Source organism: Anomalospiza imberbis, chromosome 2, assembly GCF_031753505.1.
Source record: "Anomalospiza imberbis isolate Cuckoo-Finch-1a 21T00152 chromosome 2, ASM3175350v1, whole genome shotgun sequence".
NCBI lineage: Eukaryota > Metazoa > Chordata > Aves > Passeriformes > Viduidae > Anomalospiza > Anomalospiza imberbis.
The window spans coordinates 29,887,250-29,910,179 of record NC_089682.1 but is presented as its reverse complement, the minus strand read 5'-3'; the positions used below and the strand labels follow the sequence as shown (position 1 = coordinate 29,910,179).

General features: G+C 38.2%; 1 protein-coding gene across 4 annotated transcripts; it reads left to right on the top strand.

Annotated features, from left to right (window-relative positions):
- The first annotated feature begins 1,870 nt into the window (after positions 1–1,870).
- On the top strand, positions 1,871–21,690 carry IL1RL1 (interleukin 1 receptor like 1). Of its 4 annotated transcripts, XM_068180337.1 has the most exons (12): positions 1,871–1,914; positions 4,674–4,767; positions 5,598–5,668; positions 7,853–8,054; positions 8,312–8,480; positions 8,561–8,723; positions 10,829–10,897; positions 12,744–12,876; positions 12,975–13,132; positions 17,257–17,400; positions 19,287–19,445; positions 21,314–21,690. In XM_068180337.1, the coding sequence occupies exons 3-12, from the start codon at positions 5,602–5,604 to the stop codon at positions 21,658–21,660; spliced, it is 1,611 nt and encodes a 536-aa protein (XP_068036438.1). In that variant the 5' UTR covers positions 1,871–1,914; positions 4,674–4,767; positions 5,598–5,601; the 3' UTR covers positions 21,661–21,690. The 4 variants fall into 4 exon arrangements, with proteins under 4 accessions (XP_068036438.1, XP_068036437.1, XP_068036436.1 ...); XM_068180335.1 differs by lacking the exon at positions 1,871–1,914 and having other exon boundaries at positions 4,540–4,763; XM_068180334.1 differs by lacking the exon at positions 1,871–1,914 and having other exon boundaries at positions 4,542–4,763; positions 5,593–5,668; positions 21,314–21,689.
- The last annotated feature ends 1,240 nt before the right edge of the window (positions 21,691–22,930 follow it).

Genomic DNA, 22,930 nt, shown 5'->3' with positions numbered 1-22,930 from the left:
CTGGGTTTTCAGTTTTTGTATCCTGTGTGGCTTTAGCTTGCATATTTTTCACAGGAATAATTTTGCCAGCACATTTGAGTAAAGTTCATAGACTCATGCTGTGCCAAAACAGTCATTGAATTACTGATGGTTGAATCTCTGGATCATTGACTCCTAGTGCTGGTATGGACCTGTGGGGCCAGCTGCATTCATCTTGATACCAATGCTAAATTGTTCTTTAACACTGAGTGGCAGCTCCACTAGTTTCCCAGCAAATTTCCAGTGCTTCACTACATTACCTTTTAAAAGGTTTTTCTGCAGTCGTGCTTGACTATCCCCTGCTTCTGTTCAAAGCCATTACTTCTTGATCCCTTTGCTTCAAGAGCAGATGATTCCCTTGCTTGCTGTAGTGCTATGCATACAGGCTGCCAAGGGAGCAATTAACCCCTCAAAGAAATCTCTTGAGTTATTTCTGTAAGCTCTTTTTTCCATAAAATTATCAGTAGGATTTTGTTTTAGAAGATGGGCCCTAAGTTACAAGGCATTCAGCATTGATTTTAGTTTCTTATGAAAGCTACAGGATGGCTTTTGCTCAGCTAGCAACTATCCTCTTTAGCCAGGAGCTCAGTTTCCCATCTGCACCGTGATCCGGGAACAAGCTGGGCATGGGGAACAGACTACAGGATTAAGGGCTCTTCTGAGGTATGAGCAACACTATAAGCACCTCTGATCTAAGTTTCAGTGGACTTTGTGATAGAACAACCATTTTTGTGCCTAGAAAATTGAAGTTAGCTTTACCTGAATATATTTAACCCTTCCCTAGATGAAAATGACTTGTTGTGGTTAGAGGATATTGAACCCACCGCTGAATGCAGATGGTTACTCCAGAATTTTCACCAAAGTCTCTTACATCAGGAAATGAGAAAGACCTTGATTCTGATGAAACCTCACGAACTTGATCAGGGAGTAATTTGTGAGCTTTCAAAGGTAGAAGTCCAAATTGTTTGACCAAAACATTTTGAGATTTCATCATTGCGGGTTGGTTGGCTTCTTTTTTTTAGCTCTTTTTTTTGTTTTGTTTTGTTTTGTTTTTGTTTTTTGTTTTGTTTTGGTTTGGTTTTTTTTTGTCCTATGGGAATTGCAACCCCCAGACCACTTCAAAGGAAATGCAATACCAAGAACTGGGGAGACCATGGGTGTGACATAGGTAAGGTTTTTGCATACTGGCACATAATTGCTACATCTTTGTGTATTGATGTGGAGTTGTTGCATGCTGACAGTAGAGTCCCAGGAACACTGGAAGGAACAGATAGAATTCATAACACTGCCAGGTAAGGGAAACAAAAGTTTGAATGACCATCGGATAAAATCTTTCCATCACAGACTTAATTTATCTGTTGGTGCAGATAACTGGTTTTTCAGCACCTTCTTTGATCAGCTTAGCTTCAGTGAAACGGTTTCCTTCATAAAAAACTGTTCCTGATTCTCCAGAGACTTTTCAAGCTGTTCTCAGGGAGCTGCTGCTTGACTAGACCACGCAAAGCTGTTACTTGTTTTCAAGCAAAATCTGTTTCAAAGTGCCTTCTGCCATCTGAGTGTCCCCTCTCTGTGCTCCCCAGCTAGCAGATTTATTGTACTCTAATTTTTCTAAAAAGGAATAATTTGCAATAAAGGAAAACCTGTGCTAGTGGTAAAAGATATCTGATTAATTGGAACTATGAGATGCTGTTATAGGTACTTAAAGTAAATTGCTACAGTAATTTGCGTGTTCTGCTCTATTGAGTGGGAGGTGGCTCGGAATGAAGCTGTGTATCTTGCTGCTACAGATAGGAACTGCCCAAGCCAGATTAAAAGAGCTTACGGTAACATCTGGTACAAGATAAGACACATCCACAGAGAACAAGCCACTTCTCTGCTTTTTGAATTTTCCAAATGGTAGGTCAAATATTTATATTGTCATTTAACCAGAAATAATTGAAGTATTTGATAAGAAAGTTTATTTCAGTTCAAATAGTGTTGTGACTAACATAAAAATTTACCTTGCAGTGAAGTGTATTTAGAAATGGATTTTGCCATCAGTTTCCTGGTATATATTTTTACAAATTAGTCAAAGACACAGAAAATCTTTAGTCCACAATTGATTTTTCAGAGTTTAGCATATTTATGTATTTTTTGTTTAAAAACATTTTTTAAGAATAATGTGTGTGTCAATTCTAGAAGTTCTATGCTTTAATACTGAAATTCCTAAATTTTATACCTACACCAGTAACTAGTGAAATTGTTACCTCTTGTGAATGCCAGTTTTGGAAAGTTCAGTTTTACTGTTCCAATTTTAATAGGATATTTTCAGTCAGAATGGATTTTCTGGTTTGATAGAAGAATGAAAATCACTTCTAAAAGGTGTATGGATGTATATATCTGTAAAAAAATTCCACAAAACTGCTCTTTCATGGTATGTTTGCATTGTAAAGTCTGTTAAGTTTTTTTGGGTAGAAATTGCAATTCTATTTCTAGGTTTTGTTAGTATGCTAGGTAATTTTGTCACATATATAAACAGTAGTATAAAAATTTTGGTGGAAAATAGAATTTTGGAAAGAAAAGCAGAAATATGTTAGTGACACAGTTGCCTTCAGAGAAGTAAGGAGTTAAGCCCCATGGACCACTGATTCTTCAATATACACAGTGGGTTCCCCCTTCTCTCACCTTCCTTTGGTAGTGGATCATTAGGAACCAGGCTTTGACCTACTCAGATTATCCCAAATTTTGGATCTGGTGCTTTTTCAGCACCACACTGAAGTTTTTGTTTACAGAGTTTAGGCTTACACTCCTACCATGCATAGCTATAGGAAGGAGCTGTAAGGCACTGCAGAACCAGTCCTTCTCTTGCTGTTTTCTGTCTACACCTGCAACCTCTGTTGGAGTTCATATTGAGGTAGTTTGGTGTTTACTGTTGACTTCAGAAAATTCAAAGAGAACCATGTTGCTTTTTTAATTGCATGAGCTCTTTGAATTTTCAGGGAACATTCCTCTTTTTTTAGAGCCTTCTATATTGTACATATTCACACACACAACACTCGTACCCTACTTGAACTGCTGCTGGTACACAGCAACTTAAAAATGGAGGGAAATTCAAGAAAGCAATCATCAAATTTGGTGGGGAGCATCTCAGCTCAAATATTTTCCATTCTTTTGGTGCAGGCTGGTAGCCCAGTATGTGTAACGTCTGTCAAAGATATTTTTTTCAGTAAACAGAAGGCTAATTGCAACAACTGGCAAGTATGGAGATTGGAAATTATGAATTTCTTACTCCTGAATCATTCTGGCACTTGTTAGAAAAATTGGTGAGAGCAAGTAATTGTCTGTCTCCTTTCCTGGACAAAGCTATATCTTAAAAATGGTGAAAGCACATCTCCTTCCAACTTTCTGGTAATCAACAGCCTTCCATTTCTAGGGCTGCAATAGCACTGGCAATAAGGGACTTGTCAGTGTCTCCAACAGTGGTATTACTTGTGGCTAAATTCCTAATAAACTGTTACAAATAAAATATCAAATGAGAAAAAAGCCCTCATTTCAGAAAGACTCCAGACTTAGTCTATGAAATTATTTTTCTTTAAAAATCAATCAGTTTAGTTTTTGCCATCTTGCTGAGGTATCACTCACTTAAACAAGATAGCTCTAAGAAATAAAAGGACAGTTAATATAACTGCTGGCAGACCTTGCTGGGGGCAAATAAGTTGCTGGAACAAAACCATAGACTTGGTGGGAAAAGCCTCCCAGTAGAGAAGGTGTATTCTGGATATTTTTTGCTCCCTGCTAGTGTTAGAAATTATTCTAGGACAAGCTTCATACTCTAAATGATGAACAAAGCTGAATGCTTTGCTGTGCTGATGGTGTGAATTTCATTGTGCCGTTTTGTGACGTGTCTTTTTCTCCTAAGGGTCTGTCCAGTCCCAGGTCATTGATGAACCCTGTTCTGGGCCACCTTGTTCATTCCTTTCAGGGCAAAACTCTTGATGTTAATGTTGAAGGTACCCTCTAAAAATCTGTTCAGCTGGCCTAAGGTTTCTTTAAAATTAAAGAAGTCAATAGATTTGCACTTACATGTGGTGCTTTTCTCCAGCAATAATGAAAACAAGTAGTTTCTCACACATAGTATTTCTCCTGACTGGTCACTCGCTTCCTGTAAAAGGCATGGCATCAGTTTTTCTGTGACATTAATGCTGAGATGCTGCATTTTTTGGTCTAAACCTCATCTTTCCTGTGATTTGTGAATATCCCTGCAATGAAATGTGAGTATACCTACAATGAAATTCTCACACTTTTCTCTTCGAACACTAAGTTTTGTTATTGATTTTTCAGAGGTTAAGAATAACCCTCTGGATATTATTAAACCTTCTAAAAAAGAAACTTTCCATATCAATACAAAGCTGATGACACTTCTGAAAGCTAAAAACTGAGTTTGCTCTGAATGGCAGACTTGGCAAAAACATAGGACTTGATAAGTCTTGTCAATGTTTATTTAGTCTGGAAGTTTTAAGCACTGAAATAAAAATTCCTTGCAGTAAGTGTGACGACAGTACTTAACATTTCTTGCCTGTTTTTTACTACTCCCCTTGTGCTCACTATCTGCAAGATAAATTATATTTCCTTTCTGACTTGATTTCTCTCGAAAACAACTTGTCTACTGTCTGTAGGACTCTGTGACTGCTGCTTACTCATACACAACAATAGAATCCACTGCTCTGTGATCTGCAGTGAAGAACTGCATTCAAGGCTTTCTCATGGTAAGTAGAATGCTTACAGCAGCGTAGTGTAGCTGGATTGCATGCCTGCTGTCTCCTGACATATTCCTGGATTAGGTCAGCTTAATGCCCGTGATCAAATGGTCGGGTTTTTTAAATAAAGGGGTTTGCTGGAGAGTTCTTGAGCCACACCATGAGGTGTGAATTACAGCTGAGGTGTATCAGTTAGACACAAGTGAAAACATCAGTGGGATACAGCACCTGCCCTGCTGCTGTTAGCTAAGTTTATATTATGCTCCTTCACCTTCCTTTCCAGTCCACTTCTTCAGCTTAGCATTGTTTATGACACTCACCCGGTTTTGATCTTACTGCCTAACACTTACCTAGAGAAGTTGTCACTGAAGATAACTCCTCTTTCATAAAAAGACATTTAAAAAGTATTTTGCATCTAAGCAATTGATTGGATGTAACCTTAATTCAAAACCAGGGTATACATTTTCAAGCCCAGGATCGGTCCTTTTCTAAATTGGGGGACAGTTTCTCTGCACTTGACTGTGAAGAGAATGCCAATGTCTTCCTCTAAAAAAGAAAGCAAGCAAGTTGAAAGAGGCTTCTGCCTGAGGAACATCATGAGAGAGTAATTTCTGACTCCCACTAAACTAAGTCATAACTGTAGTTTTAATGATGAGGGAACAAATAACATCACCTCAAAGCCGCAACACCACTGCTATGTGCACACACTTTACAGAGTAGCTCACATGATACAGTTTATCACTGCATGATACCATTTTCTGTTTAATTCTCTGATGTACATTGATACAGTATTGCTGATGCAGAGTATATGCTAAGATATCAATGTTTTTCTTCTTAGTTTAGAAATATGATGGGGCATATAGATTTGATCCTCCTGTCTACCTTCCTCTCGGTTTCCATGACATCTGAAACATGTAAGTCACGTTTTAAAAATACTTTTTGATAAGGTTTGTTCTGTACAAATCTGTAGGCTGTTTCCAAATTGGTGGTTTTATTTTTAAGCCTAAAGATAGTGTGTTCACCTCAAGCCAGAAATCACAACTTAACATCTAGCTTTTAATGTGTAATAAAATGCACCAAACACTATACATTTCTGTGGCATCAAGTCTAGGTTCAACGTCTGCCACTTGGCACCTCTGCAAGCAGAAAGAAAAGGGTCTTCTTGAAAGAATTTGAGAGTAGCTGGTGCTCCAGGTTCCAGCTGGGCACAAACTCCAAGAGTGTGCTTTAATTGCACTGAGCAGCTCATAGGCATATGCACCCTGCTGAATCAGGGGTGTAAATGGGTGCTGTCCTCCATAGAAATGCTCTTTAATGTCCTGAATTTGGGGGTGTTAATTTAAAAATGCAGTGAAACAATAATGTTTCCCTGCACAGGGGGAATGTCCAGAGCAGTAAACTATTACTGATGGGCCAGCTCTACTGACTCAGCTATACAATGCTGACCAGTGACACAGTGCTGCACAGCACTCATGTACTTCTATTCTCGAGCTGAGATGCTCATTTGTCTGAAAAATTCTCTAAGATATGATCTCTAAATATTTTTCCATATTGTCAGTTTTACAATAGGAATGCTAAGGTTCAAACAAATTAGATTTATTAATAGGACAAATTCTGCTGAAGAATTTGCTGAAATTATTTTTATGGATGTCATTGAGTTTAGGCAAGGCCTTCATTTTTCAATGTCTTCCCTCTCCACACTATTTTTCCTCAAAGAAATCTGTATTTCCAATGCATTCCACCTTTGATGGAGCAATGTTGCCTTTTCTGACCCCCCTGATATGTCCCAGTGTCTTTGCAAGGCTTGTAGGTGGGAAAATTTTTAAAATGATGTGGTTGGGGTTACTCATACTCATACTTGGCTAATTTAGGAGCCCCAAATTAATAAGTGAGATGACAATATCAATGGAGATGAACCACTTCTTTAGAAAGAACCAGGGCAGAAGTGTTCATCATATAGAGACTCTCAATTCCTGATTTGTGCACCTACATGTCTAAAGCCACCACTGCAAAGTGTCATTTTTGATAGACACTGTCTGTTTTGGTTAGCTGTTTGGTTATCTACTCTCATTTTCACACTCCTTTATCTACTGCAGCTCCTCTGCCAATCTATCTCAATCTTTGTTCTGTCACCATCCTTGCTTATACTCCCATCTTTTTCTTCTTGGAATGCTTAATTGCATTCTGAGAAGATTAATGTTTGTTTTCAGTGGCCAGTACAATATTCAGGTACCTGAGCACTTAAGTATTTGTCAAAATTGCTTGATTCTAGTTTCTCTGGGCCAATTTCAGTTTTCAAAAATAGAAGTATACTCAGCTAAAAAAAAAAAAAAATAGTGTCTTACTCCCAGATTTTCTTATGTGTGAGCACATGTAGTTTATTTTTCTAAGCTTCTTATTTGTCTTAGTTATTTCTGTATCTTTTCAACTTCTCACTTTCTCATCAGATTCTTCCTTCATTTTTCCCCACCCCATTTTCATGAACTTCAGAAAGAAGCTGATTTTTTTTTGGTTGTTTTATTTTATTTTATATTTCCTAAGGATCTAATCTACAGACTTCCTTCTTCCATGATTTTTTTCTTCCAGAAAAAAAAACCAATTTCATTTCTCAGTATTAAAAAGGCAGGAAAAAAGCACTTACCCATTGCATAAATAAATATTCACTATACCAAAAGATAACAACATTAAAGCCAGTATTTTTATTTGTTTTAATTAATTTTTTTGTATAAAAGCAGTATTTTAGGCAAAGATTAGCATAATAAGCTCATTTAAAAAAATTACTATTTTTTTAATTAAGTCCTCTTGTTTTTTACTGTATGCCCACTTAGAACCTAGGGCTTTGTTTGTTTGTTCATTTATTTATTTGTGCACCCCACATTAGTTACTGTTTTTGTAAACAAATGGCTTAACAACTCAAGGTAAACACAATTTTTATTGAAAAACAATCTAGTGAAAATAAGCTTGCTATGTATCATCTCTGAAAGCTCAAGGAGGGTAGAGGCACATAACTGGTCTACTGATCCAGGAATGCCAAGTTCTCTGTCTCAGCAGACAAAGGTTTAATTTATCTGAGATTTTAATCTTTTGTTCATTTGCAGTTGATCCTATGGAAGGTGAGGCTTTAGTTATAAAATGTCCCAAGTGGAATTCATCTGTGAAAATCACCTGGTGTCGCATGGATACTCAAAAAATAATTCCTGCAGAAGAGGATGGATCACGAGTATTTTCCACAGAACGATTTCTTTGGTTTCTGCCAACTTCTAGAGAGGATTCTGGAAACTACACTTGTGTAACACATTTGTAAGTGCCACATGGAAAGTGGAAGGTGTTAGACTGACAAGAATATATATTTTGATAATATATTCTAATTTTAATTTTTGGACATGATGACTTTTTTCCGTAAGTTTTCACCCTGCAATTGCTATTTTTATGGCAGATCATTAAAACCAAGCTGATCGTCTATATGTTTATAGAATGACACACATTTGTTATAAACATTGATATATGCCATGTAAAAATGCAATCACTGACTGACATACCTTATTCCATTTTTAAAGTTCAAGTAATCGCACGAAGTCATACAACGTGAGTGTGCAAGTGCATTCATACAAGCCAGGAGAATGTTTCCCAAGTCAGATTCGTTACCCAAATGACACTGGAAGAGGAAGAATTGTTTGTCCTACCATTGATAACTATAAGAATGCTACTATTGTCCAGTGGTATAAGGTAAATAAAGCCCTGATAGTGCCAATATTGGTCAGAATACTGAAAAGCTCTTTGCAACCAAACACATTTTTCTTTTCCAGGACTGCAAACCTCTTCAGGGACAGAGATACTTCAAGAAAGAGAAATATATTTATATTGAGAATCCAAGAAGGGAGGATGATGGTTATTATACTTGTCAATTTATTTATACCCATAAAGGAAATGCATTTAATGTATCAGCAACAAGAATTTTCATAAGTGGGGGTAAGAGTAATTCTGTAGCTTACTAAGATTAAAAGACTAATGTCAACTTAGAGCAAAGGAAACTCCTTTCGTACATTCAAAAGAGAAAGCATTTTGGTTGGTTTATCATAGTTAAGATTTACATCAGCTTTATTAGATTAATTTTGTGGATGGTCATCCACATAGAGCAGATGGGGTAAAGTCAGATCTGGTCTCATTCAGTTTTTTTTTTAAAGATTCTGATGACTCTGGTTAGGTGCTGTGGTTGATAGAGTTCTCTGGTAGCACATTTCTGCAATGAAGGATCTCCTCGGTGGAATGCCACAATGCTCTGCTTTCTGTTTTTTAAAGGCAGCAAAATCTGTGTCTAGTGAGGATTGTCTGGTGATCACTAGCTCAGTCATGCATTGATGGCCTACAGCTTAATGCCTCTTGGTCCACCTCAGCCATCTAACATTCATTTGATAATAGTACTGAAAAAACTTTAAAATTTGTCTTGAATGAGACAAAATGAACAAGGTATATATAGAAATAGAAAATGGATGGATCTCAGTGATTACTATGTCTCTGTGATTTTGAACATACCCAAAATGACTGAGATGTGTGGACTTTGGGTTGCCTCTAGGATGCATTCTCCTCAAGGAGGTTTTGTATTTGGATGGTGTTCAGGAAATGGCACACAGAAATTTACAGTTTCAGATTGCATCAACTCGCAAAACTTCAAAATGCATCTTCATTTCTGCAATCAGATCAGTAGAAAAATAGTCAGAAAGACCTTTTCTTGGGGGGTGGTGGAGGGCTTGAGTTTGGCTCATGTGGTTGTTTTCTTGGTGTTTAGTTTGTTTGTTTGGTTTTTTAAAAAATCATCCATTTGCAGAGTGAATATCAGGCCTTTTTGCTCTGGGGAGGCACACAGCTTGTGGGCTGAATGAAGGAGGCCTGGATGCAGCTTTTGCTACTGTGCCCAAATCTCACTAGCAGAGCTCATCCTGATTATTCTGAGCAGGACAGATTGAGCAGAGACCTAGTTCAGCAGCTGGGAAATGTGCTTTTCCTCCTTTTCTACCTGTTGCTCTACATGATCACGATCATGCTTTCCATTATACTTCTCTGCCTAACAATTTTTGTTTGAATGTACTTCCTGGGTTACAACAAAAATTCCTATGTTTTATTTGGCCCAAGGCATTCAAATTTACAAAAGCCTTTGTTACATCCAGACAGATCTTGAAGTTCATCTAACTTTCTTTTGAAATCATTGCAGAAAGAAGAGATCACAACATAACTCTGAAATCCGGACTGGGTCTTGCTGAATTCAAAGTACTTAATGACAACTTTGAGTTTTTATCAGACCTTAAAATTAGTATGCTGATGACTGGAGCTGTTCTGTTTTGTTAATATTAGAGAGTGATGATATTACATTCCTGTTACCTTGCAGATCCACATTGATCTAGAGAAGTTTCTGCCTCTGACTGCTGGCAGCTAAGAACTTAGCGTAGTCAGATAGCTGGGAAGCTACTGGCTTTCTCCTGACTTCTATTTTATCATATCCAGTCAGTCTGGGAAACAGGGACTGAAATGTGTTCCTAGAGAATTATTTGGGAAATACATGTTTCACAGAGGTGCCTTGAGATGGAAAAGCTTAATGAAGAAAGGGTTAGAAAGCAATATGTTGGAGTTCAGATACTGCATAAATTACATATTAGCTATTTCATATAATTGATATAAGTAATTTCTCAAATGTTTCTTAACCCAGAACCCAGAGAACAGCAACCCAAAACCCCAGAACAGCAAACACACAAGCCTATAACAGCATTTACTTTTTTGCCCCACTCAGCAGCTAAAACAGTACTTCAAAACCTATTTTTTTTCCTTACTTTCTATGTACAAAGGTAAAAATTAAATAGATGGGGAGAAAATACTGGAACTATTAACATGTACATACTCCCCAGAGCTATTTGGTTGTAGGAATAAAACCAGATGATCCCAACAAGTATGTGAAACACTGTTAGTTTGCAATTGTTTTGTGATCATAAAATATTAATTGTACAGATTACAAGCCTTGTATTACAAAATGCATTTTCACAGCTTGTTAATGCATGCTTTCTTTTCCTCTTTAATTTCTAAAGTGAAATACTCGCCTCTACCACCTCAAATCATATTTCCAAAGAATAACGATGTAGTAGAGGCAGAGCTTGGTGAGTAAAAATTTTAATTTGTTTTTAAATTAAAATTTTGTAATGGTCCAGTAAACATGGGTATTTTCAAGAAGATGTAATGATAGAACGTTTTGTCACAGTTTTGCACCATAGTATTTACCAGATTTAATTCCCTCCAGGCACAGGGGTGTGAAGTTAGATACAACTGATGGGTTATTTAGGCATTAAGTGAAGTTTAAGAAGCTTTCAATAACTAGTTCTACTCTCACTGGCATAGACTAGGATTGTTCACAGAATGAATCATTGCATCTCAGCTGAAAGGTGACAGCTTCCATCCACTTCAAAGAGGGCTGTGGCTAATTCTCTCAAAACTGCTTGATGGTACCCCTAAGAGGGAGGGATGGACTATTCTTGTGGCTAGAGCTACTCCTTGCTACTTTCAGTCCCCATGTGGAGACAGTGCCTGTGTCTCTGTTGAGGAATGAAAGATCACAAGGAACTGGTTGCTGGCTCTGAGGCTGAGGAGCACTGCCTGTCTCATATCCATGTTGGCTAGCACTGATACACCAGTCTGGGTGGAAGATACTGGGAGGGCTGAAGGACAGGACGCAGCAGTGGATTTAGACAGAGCCAGATGGACAGCCCATGATGTAGAGCTTGCTCCTGGCTCCCAGGGCCATTGATGTTCTCAGAGATTCAAATTAATCCTGGGTAACTCACACCATCAGGACAAGGTGCTCCTGGTACGCGTGAGAGTTGTCTGGAATTTGTCTGCAGTCAGTGGAGAAAGGTGGAGCTCTCCAGCAAGAGACTAAACCCATCTGAAATCTAAATAGGTAATCCAGGATGCCTATCTGCCAGGGCAAGTGGGGTGAAGCTGGGCCAGTGGGAGAAGGGTTTGTACCTACCACCCCTCTGCCTCTGTGCTACAACAGGACTGCTCTGGCAGCAGATACTGCTGGGGTCCACAGCCCTCTCTGTGCCACGTGCTGGGGATCAGACTTGTCAGTGGACTGACATTCACATTCTTTTATTCCTCTTTCCCCAGTTGTTTTGTTGTTCAGAAAGCTTGAGGACAAGCTTTCTCTAGTAAGACGGTCAGTGCCTAGTGCGCTGTGGGCTCTGCCTATCACTGTGGCAGTGCTTACACAGAGAAAATTCACTTTGCAATTTGAAACCCCATTGCTGTACTGGTTCTATTGTCTCCTGTTTGCAAAAATGAAGGGATTTCTCCATGTTCCCTAATACCAGTTTGTGATCTAACCGTACGATTTAATAATCTTATCTAAGACCTGCTTAGATGCACTTACGTGGAAACAATTTAACATGTTTAAATTATACTTTCTTTCAGTGCAATGGTGACCCTTACTTTGGAGTAAATATTCCCTAATGGGAAATATTTAATAAAAATAATTTCCTGTTTTAGTTTTGCTTGGACTGGCTTACTTTACTTTTGTCCAGCTTGAATAAAATACAAGATAAGGCTGCACACAAGTCATATGCAAAATAATATATACTGAAATTTAATTAGATTATTTCTGTGTACATTTGTATGTCAACCATCATATCCATTCTATGTTCCTCACTACCTGATTATATGTGTCAAGCATCACAAGTAAAGGGTACATTGCCTTCATCATAACAATATAAATAATTCCTTTTGTAATCCTTGGTGTGTTATTAGATCATTTGCTGAAAAATTCCTGTTAATATTTCTTTTTGTCTCTTCTATGTATGAATTTGTCAGCAGTAGTTCATAAAAATGTGTCAAAATTGTTGTGACAAAACTCACAAGTTGTATGAAGATTTGTAGAAAAAGATGTTATGGGGAAAATACAATTTTGTTTTTCATCAAGGCATGTTTACATCTCTGTATCTTCATTAGGTGCTGCTTTGTCTCTGAGATGTCAGGCTCGCCTGGGGATTAAGAAACAGCCACTGGCTGCTGTCAGATGGGATGTGGATAACATCCCAGTGAAAAGCCTTGTTTTTTCAAGATTTCATGAAGAAACTAATTTGTAAGTGCATATAACACAGAATAATCTTTCTTCTAAGCAAACTGTGCCTAGCCATTAAAACCAATGGTACCATCTCTTTCTCTTTCTCTTTCTATTAGTTTTGATGGACATGAGCAAGTATACTATGAAGAGACCACTTTGAATATTACTGAAGTAAAAAAGGAGGATCTGCAGTCAAATTTCACATGTATAGCATTGAACACAATGTACAACACAAGAGTCACGGTGACATTACAACTCAAAGTGCAATCTAAGGGTAGGATTTTTTCATTTTGATTCTTTACAATTTGCACTTAGCTTGAAATATGTTGGTGAGTTTATTTTACTATTTGTTTCAGATAGTAAAAGAGTTTCAGTTAATAAGAAGCAAAACCAGCCTGCTTCTTCCCTACATGTTCCAGGCAGTTGCAAAATTCATGTGGCTGAGTCCTTGTCCTTGGGGTTGGGGAGAGAGGGGGATGTTATTCAAACAGTGTCAGCAAGAGATGAAATACGCAGAGCGTGACTGTTTCAGCTCTGTGACAAGAATATCCTGTTTCTAAGATATTTCTCCACTGTGACAAATCAAACTATTGTCTTTAGTGTAAAAGTGTGGCAGAAAATAGGCAAACTTTAAATACAAGGGTTTGAGCTGCTGGTTTGTCAGTTTGTTTGTCTTCCTTACTATACTGCATCAACTGTAGTGTCCTTTATGGACTGCATGTTGTGTGAATCACCTCTTCAAAATCACTCTTTATCTTCTCTGAGTGTCACTGTGTTCCCTCTGTGCCACACAGAGTTGTGAGTAGCACTCCAAGTAGTACTTGAAAGAGAAGGAAAATCCAGGGCAGTAAATGATGGGGATAGAGATAATTCTTAGCTCATACAGGAATTTTTTTTTAATAGGGATAGCCAGATCCCTAAGCACTGTTGCCAACACCTCTGAATCAGATTCCTATGGCAGAAAATGCTATTTTGTCAGTGAAGGCTCAAGAAGTAGCTGTGATCAATTGTTTCATTTTTCATCCCATCAGATATGCTAAACCATGAAGAATCATGGCATCAAAGAATGGTTTGGGTTAGAAGGAACCTTAAAGATGACTTAGTTCCAAACCCTCTGCCAAGGGCAGGGACACCTTTCACTTGACTAAGCTGCTCAGAGCTCCATCCAACCTGGCTTCGAACACTTACAGGAATGGGGCATCCACAGCTTCTCTGGGCAACCTGTTCCAGTGCCTCACCACCCTGACAGGAAAGAATTTCTTCCTAATATGTGATCTAAAACTACTCTATTTTCTCGAGGACTTTGAAAGTAAATGTCAAGATCTTTAACAGGGATTGGTTTTCTATAAAAGAGTGGTGGAAAGAGTAAAATCAAGTGTACTGTGATCACACGGCGTGCACAGACCCATGTCCTGCTGTATTCTCAACTGCTCATGACTGTCTACAGGATCATGGATTCAAAACCCAGACAAATTTCCTTGCTGTAGCCTAGACTAGAAGAGATTTAGGTGAATTGTAACAGCAGAATAGTACCCAGCAGTAGGATGGCAGGAGATGTTTTGGTTGGATAGGTGAGTTTGAGTGCAGCTTCACTCAGGAAGCTGGAAGCACATCAGCTCTGCACTGAAGTACCTGAGTGTGGGAGTGTACTTGGAATGAGAGGGAAGGAAACTGAGTAACAGTTTCTGCTCACTAGTTTATTAAAACAAATTCCTTGTTGGCCTCATATTACAGACTAGATGAAGGAGAAAATATAGCATATCCTGTGTTCATCCCATGAGTCATTGAGCCTAATTTCTGTTATAGACAAATCTTATTTTTTTTTATTCATAAGTCTTCAGTAAATGATCATGAAAGCTCTTGGCTGTGACCCTGCTTTCACTACTACCTTTTTTATGCTCTTGTCCTTCTCGCTGCTGTTGACAAGGTATCTGCCTCTGCCCCTCAGCACTGTTGGTGTCAGCAATGCTATGTCCAGAAGTGGCTGTGCTCTGCTTTAATTTTCTTCACTGAGTCCTCACACAGCTCAGCAACATTTATGTTAAAGCAATGCCTCTTGTTTCTCAGAATAATAAAAATGCTATAGGATTCACATGTGCCTCTCATCTTGTAAATGTGTAGTAAAGATGTGCACACTCCTTTTTTTGTTTAGTTTGTATGTTTGTATTTAATAGGAAAAAAATTCCAAATATATGATTGCTTCTTAGTGTTTCTCACAGTACACTATCCTGTTAATGTTTTTTTTTTTTACACAGTCATACAAAGGTTCAGCCCAAAGCATCATCTCTGTTCTTCCTCAAAGATGTTTAATGCTAAAGCTAACCTTTTGGCTCATATTTTGTAGACTGGTGTGAACAGGAACTCTAGACCCAGATCTCTGCCTTCACTGTATGTAAATGCATCCACCTTAGATGCCAGAGAAGATAGGAAAAACTGCTGCTCTTCTGGAGTTTGTCTGGAACTCCTTCAAAAGTTGCTTTCTGACATGTTTTCTTTGGCCTTTCCAATATTAGTCCTTGTGAGCTGATAGTTCTGTATTCCCATTGCTCTTGAATATAAATAGAACATGGCTTACTCATGAACTCAGCTGCTAAATGATGCAGTAAAGTCAAAGGGAATTGTGGCACTTGCCCCCACTGTGCTGACTGTTCACTAGTGAATTAAATTAGTGAATATTCATTAGTTAATTCCAGAGAAAGAAGAGGCTAAGCTAGCATTACTGGGAATTGAACCTGCTCTTCTAGGAAGACAACTCTGTGGGGGTCTCGTCTGACACATTACAAACTGCATGAGCACATCACTTCTTTTCCAGCCTTGGTCTAATCAGTGCAAATATAAATAGCGTTTTTTAGGTTCATAATTGCAAAAGCTGATACTGGAACCTATTTCTTCTCTAGATGTTTATAGAGACTTAATGCAATACATCAGTAATTGTAATGCTATGATGAGCATGGTGTCAGCAAATATATCAGTAAGAAACAACATCACACCCTGGTACTTGGATCAGCCCCAGAGTAATATTGTAGGGTAGTGAAAGGGTAGTGAAAGGGGCTTCCTTGCTTTCAGGGTAGTGAAAGGGGTATTTCAGGGTAGTGAAAGCGGTTTCTTTACTTTCAGGGTAGTGAAAGGGGTATTTCAGGGTAGTGAAAGGGGTTTCTTTACTTTCAGGGTAGTGAAAGGGGTATTTCAGGGTAGTGAAAGGGGTTTCCTTACTTTGTCTGTGTGTATTGACCAGGAAAATGAATCAAAAACTAAAATTTGAAGGGATCAAGAAGGATGAAGTTCCTTCATAGGCATCATGTGACACAGTTCAAAATATGGCCAAACTTCACTTTAGAAAGCACTGGTTGTTTTCTTGCCCAATCTTATTGGAAGGTGTTTCCTCCTGATCTAATTCTGGTGAGGTAAGCTTCATCACAAGCCAAACATTTATTTTTCCCTTTAAATGCCAAAGAAAGAAATGTTAAGAGTGTGAAATCTTTTTGAATTTACCTCACATTTACAGTTTCCAGAGGAAAGGGAAAATGTATTTGTAAACTCTTCATTTATATATCTTTTCAGCAGAATTTCTCAGGCACATCCTCCACTAGACCTCATCTCTCAGCACCCCATCCAAGCTATTCTGGAACACTTCCAGGGATGGGGCATCCACAGTTTTTCTGGGCAATCTCTTCCAGTGTTTTAAAACCCTCAATGTAAAAAAAGTTTTCCATATATCCAGACTTTATCTATCCTTGATAAGTCTTCCTCTCTGAGGTAAAGGTGGACAGATTCTAGAGTTCTTCCATGATGGAAATTGGAACTAAAGTGGGTGGCTCCTTTCTACCCCAATTTTTCTTACTCATCATTGCTATTACATGCTGCTCCTTGACCCTCTTGAAAGGAAAAGGCAGGAGAGAACGTCATCTGACTTCAGCATCGTTTATTTTATTTCTGTGACCAGGGCATGTTCTGTTTTCCTGCTTGTCTAGTGCTATCTTAGTTCTTATCTTGCAGATTTCATTACTTGCACATGCTCTTTGTATCCTTTTTGTGAAATCATGCCAGAAGCCTCCATTTGTCCTTTTGTGGATTTTCATGTGTAGGCTTAGATGTCTCACAAAATGGTTGTGTTATTACCAGTTTTTAAAAGTTACAAGGTACTTAAACATCACTGTCAGCTGTAGCTTTTAGCATAAGTAGGTCTGGATTCAACAAAGTGAATATTAATTATATGCTGCATTATATGCTTCTAGTTCAGGGGTCTATGTGTTGGCTATGCCAGCTGGGGAAGGAATAAACTTTCTCATCTCTGTTTTGAGCTCCTGAAAGCAGTAACAGAAGTAAGGATATGAGCCTAAAGTTTCAGCACACGGGTTAACTTCTCTGTGGCTAACAATATATTCCTCTACTTTGCAGAGGTTCTTCCTAATGTCCTTCTGATCACAGGATCTCTAGTTTTGCTAGGTGCAATAGCACTCTCAGCTATCCTTTACCAGTCCTTCCGAGTTGATATTGTCCTGTTGTATCGGGAGATATTCCAGCCCCACTCAGTCAAGGATGGTAAGTAAGATTTGAGAAAGAAAGTTAAAAAAAAGGAAAATGGCAAATCATAGAGAAAGTAATTTATTTGATAGCTGCTAACCCATGACACCTGAGCCTGATTCTTCTCTTTCTTACACTTTTAGTAAAGAGAAGTCATACATAGCTCTGCAAGTGTTTTATATTCCCTTGTTTCCTGGGTTTTGTAGCACTGAATTACATAAAAAAGAGATTTAGTCATAGTTTTGTAGTTTTTTTAATGGAAGTATTTGCCATAAAATACTGAATGACATTGAAAATCTGATTTACAGTGCTATTAACTGTACTTGTTATATGCTGTCTAATGTAAAGGAACAAACCTGTTAACTAAAGTGTTAAAAGCATATATTAGATCAAAACAGTTTTTGTAGGCCAAAAAGAAAGATACCAATAGTGTGGAAGATGTTTCTGGAGGAATACATTCCCTCTAACTTTACTGGTTGCTTTCATCTCAAGATTCAGACATCTACATTTAGTTGTATGAAATGAAACATGCAATACATGCATGTACATGTGCAAGTTTCCATCTTAGACATGAAACCTGTGGCTGGGTCCAGCTGTCTAACCATAAGCAGCTGGTCCTGTTGGGACTGCCTTAGGGCTTCATGGAGACTGAACCCCTTTGCAGGGGGCAGCTGAAGGGCAGACAGTGCCTAATGACATGATGAGGTACATGTTTTTAAGAGACCAAATCCAGCTAAATGGACAGTTTTTAAATCTGAAGCTGACTCTTACCACAGATGTGTTCATGGTAGATATCTACAGCTGATCTAGTTACTTCTTGTTAAAGAGGAAAGAAGTATGACAGTTTTCATGTAAGTATATTTTATGATGAAATTAATCAGACTCTGGAAATGGACAGTTCATTATTATTACAGAATCACAAAAGCACAGATTCACAGAATCAATGAGGACCTCTGCGATCATCGAGTCCAATCTATGACTGAACACCATGTCAGCTAGACCATGGCATTCGGTGCCATTTCCAGCCTTTACTTAAACACCTCCAGGGATGGTGACTCCAACACCATCCTGGGCAGCCCATTCCAATACCTAATGGTTCTTACTATGAAGAAATTCTTCCTAACATACAACCTAAACCTCCCCTGGTACATTTAGCACTGTTCCTCTTGTCCTGTCACTGCTTGCCTCGGAGAAGAGGCTAACCCCTAACTGGCTACAGTCTCCTTTTGGGTCATTATGGAGAGCAATAGGCTCAAACCTGAGACCTCTCTTCTCCAGACTAGATAACCCCAGCTCCCTCAGCTGCTCCTCATAGGATCTATTGTTAGAATGGTTTGAGCAAGAACCTCAGCAACAAAAGAAAGGATACGGCCATTTCCACCAGAAAGAAAGAAACATTTGTGATTAGAATAAAAATGCTGTAATAGAAAACTTAATTTAGAGAAATGAAGCAAGGAATGAAATAAATATTTGACTTTGTATTTGGTTCTGATTGGATGGAAGAATTTAAATGGAATATCTTGTGCTGAGAGACAAAGCCTGTTAGTAGCAAATTGTACCACTGAAATAACAAATGCTGAGCTTCATCGCTATATCATGCTAATATGCATCGATCAGTTGAAATCTTACTGCATATACTTTGGAATACAGCCTTCACAGTACAAAGGCCAGGCTCTACAAAGCTACAAACACACAGGACAAAACAATTGAGCATGGAATACACAAAATATGCACAGTCTTTAGTTTCCAAACATGCACCAGATGATACACATTATTCAGATTGGCCAGAACTGCTTCTTAGACCTATTTCAGTGACTGATATTTTTATTTCTCTCCTACTTTTTGCAATAGATAGGTCTAATTCACATGAACACAATACTCCTTCCTCTTGTTTTGCCTTATAGATGGAAAGATATATGATGCGTATGTTATCTACCCCAAAAACCACGCCAGTGAAGCTAATTTTGTGGAATATTTTGTTTACCAGATCATGCCAGATATTCTGGAAAATAAATGTGGATATACATTGTGTATTTATGGGAGAGATATATATCCTGGAGAAGGTAAGTTTCAGATCTGGTAACTTGACTTAAACTTGTCAAGCTTGAGCAAATTGTGATTCTAGTCCCTTTTGGGTGTATAGGAGGTCACTCTACATTCCTGACCTTGAAGCTCATCTCCTCAGCAGCCATCTGTCTGCTCTTTCAGGCCAGGTGTCACAAGGGCACTCTGTGCTTTCCAGTGTGCTAGGAAAATCAAGCTACAAGGAAGGGGCACAGACTTCTTATCATCTTGGAATACACAGAAAACATGACCCTGAACATGACTCTTTTAAACATGCACTTGCTCTTTGGAAAGTCTAACTCTGCACAGCCATTATCTGGGCAAAGCCACAACCAAACCATGCATGAGCTGGTTTGGCTGACTACAAGATGAGGAAGAGGAGAAACCCACAAGCTCAGCCAAACCAACAAACCCAGCTGGGGAAACACCTTTGCTGTTATCACTCAGGAGTTTTCAACCTTTTATGAGGGTGTTAGAGTCACAAGAATTTCAGCTTCTTTTCACTGACATGTTCTATTTTCCCTTTACACAATTCCCAGCATTAGTTCATCAGAGAATTGGCATGCTTTCTTTCTACTTTCTTGTCTTTCAGGATGAAATCATGTTAATTAATCTGTGCTAATTTCCAGACACCCTCTACATTATTGCATATGATTGCTGCCACCTAGGTGCTATCTGCTCTCCTCCAGAGCTGATTTGTCTGTTTATCTTGTGCTCTGGTTCTTATGTAGACTGGATCTTCTCTCTGTGTCGGTGAGCAGGCATGAAGCCTAATCTGGTGCATTTTCTGTTTCACATTTCTGAAACCATCTGCATTGGGCCAGGTGTCATTCATCTGCCCTGAGCTGAGGCTGAGATCTTTGATATCCTTCTCTTCTGAAAAGTTGTGAAAAGGCTGCCTGGCCTTGGGAAAATGAAGGTGAAGAAAAGATGCAAAATTGTTGAGCCAGACCATTCCCAGATCCAGCACAAGGAGCTACAGTAGCTTACAAAACTGTCAATGACAAAAACATACAGCACTTGCAGTGGTCTGGCAGCCCCCAGCAAAGGAAAAGAGGGTACATATCGAGCTGGCTGATGCACCTACAAATCAGCTGGTTTGTTAAATAATTGGTGCATTGAATTTCCTCAGCTGGGCTCCCACTTCCTCTCTTTTGGCCCAGCATTACAGTGACAGTAGCACTGATCAGCTCTCCCTAACATGGCAGTGGGAAATTCAAACACCTGTTGTGCTGACACACAGATGCCCTGAAAGTCTGGATTTACCCCTGCAGGGTGAAGGCCAACACAATGCACAGACTAGTGTATAAATGAACACAAGAAAACTCAGGACAATTCACTGTAATCTACTCTAACCCCACCTGGAAATAAGCCTCTTAGGTGCAAGTAACCCAAAAGTCTCCTAATGACTAGTTTTCATGGGTAAGTATTGCAAGGTCATCTCTAAGGCATTAACTTGGTACAATACAATTCCTTACATGGAGACTGTTGATCAAACACAATTTTGATACAGTCAGATCTGTTGAACTCGACCGTAGGTCACTGGAATAGAAATTTCTAACAATACTTAAAAGCAAGTGAATATATTAATGTTTCAACCAAAAAACTCATTTGAAATGAATGCTTTTTGTTTTGGACTTCTTAGTTTTCTCTCCCTCTGCTCCACTGCCTTTGGTTGGTTGTTGTTTTTTTGTCTTTTTGAGGGGTTTAGAGAATAAAATATTTCTCTAATAAATAAACGAACTGTATCAGACTGAAGTGAGATAGAAATTATTTCTGGTTACAAAGCAATGAAAATGGAGTTTCCAAACTCAAAAGAATTTTAAAAGTAATATCAATGTCTCTTCATTTTCTTATACATTACTAGATTCAGCCAGTGCAATTGAGAAGAGGATGCAGAAGAGCAGAAGGCTGATCATCCTGCTAACACACCAGCTGGTTAATTCTAAAGAAGATGCTTACGATCAACACATTGCTTTATACAATGCCCTCATTCAAAATGACACAAAGGTGATCCTTCTGGAAATGGAGACAATTGGGACTTATGGGAAGCTTCAGGAATCTCTTAGGTTTATTATTAAGCAGCAAGGAACCATCAAATGGAAAGAGGAGCACACAGTGCACCCACAGTCACCCAATTCTAGGTTCTGGAAACAGGTGAGGTACCATATGCCACTGAGACACAGGCCCTCACACTTGGCTGACACCAGGTGAACAGTCTTGGAGAACAGTGCTGCACTATCAGGATGGATTACAAATCCACAGTTGCTTTCCTTTCAGAAGGTATATGACTATATAGTCTGGAAGTCTGGCTGTGCTTTTTGAACTTTTTTCAGTCCTTCAATTGAGTAATGATGGGGTAAATTGTTGGAAGATGTTTAGGAAACTGAGGGGACATTTTATAGGTATGAGAGTTCTGTAAAGTAATAATTCTAGATTTTGTGGGGAATTTGTATGTCACTGAAAACCAAATGTACCTATACTCTTTCTATATATAGTTTTATATACAACAGAAAGTTATGATTGGGAATAACTGAATGCCTTGCAGGTTTACTTCATCTTTCTAATGCAGTTGATAAAATATAAATGCCTTCTGTATTATTTGACTAGAAAGTATAATGTGCATTTTGCAACTAGAAAATATAATGTTATGCTTTTGTTAACTTTTATTTTCTGACACTTATTCCTCTTTGATTCAATAGTGATACTCACAAGATGAAATTTTATTTTTCCTTAGTATGGATGCCTCACTAAAGTGTCTTTTGAGACTGATGTGAATACGGTGTTAAGGGAAAGAAATGCATTGATATATACATATATAAAAATAAAATATGCATTGTTACAGGAAATAAATGCACTGATATATACATATATATATATATATTACATGCATTGTTAAGGGAAATGAATGCACTGATACATATAAAGGTATTTTATATATCTATTCAAATGAATCTCACACAAATGGGAAATTTGAAGTCTTTCAGGTACAATAATCATGCTGTTACTGTAATTATTATCTCCAGATAGAAATAACATATTAAAATTTAGGATGTTCTTTTCATACACTGAGCATTCCTTTAAGCTACTGAAAAAATAGACTGCTTTTTTATAACAAGGATTATCCACCTTTTTTCCATGCTTTGGCCTCATGTGTAGTTATACTTTCTGATAGGAAATAACCTTAAATGCAAAGGTCAGAGCCCAATCTCCTTCTAGTTCAGGGGAACAGGAACAAGATGTATCCTACTACAGATACAGATACAGATACTGCAAACTTTAATCTTTTTAGATTTTCAAACCCAGGAAATTCTTACCGTCAGAGAAGGCTTAGTTTTCAGCTTTAGGCTTGCTACAGAATAGACTTAAAAAGTGAAAATTAGATGCAGAACACTCATTGTTACCAAGTCCAGGATTACAAACAGGCAAGTTCTTTCCTTTTACTGTAAGTTTTTATTGAATATGAATCTTCAGACTTATAGAT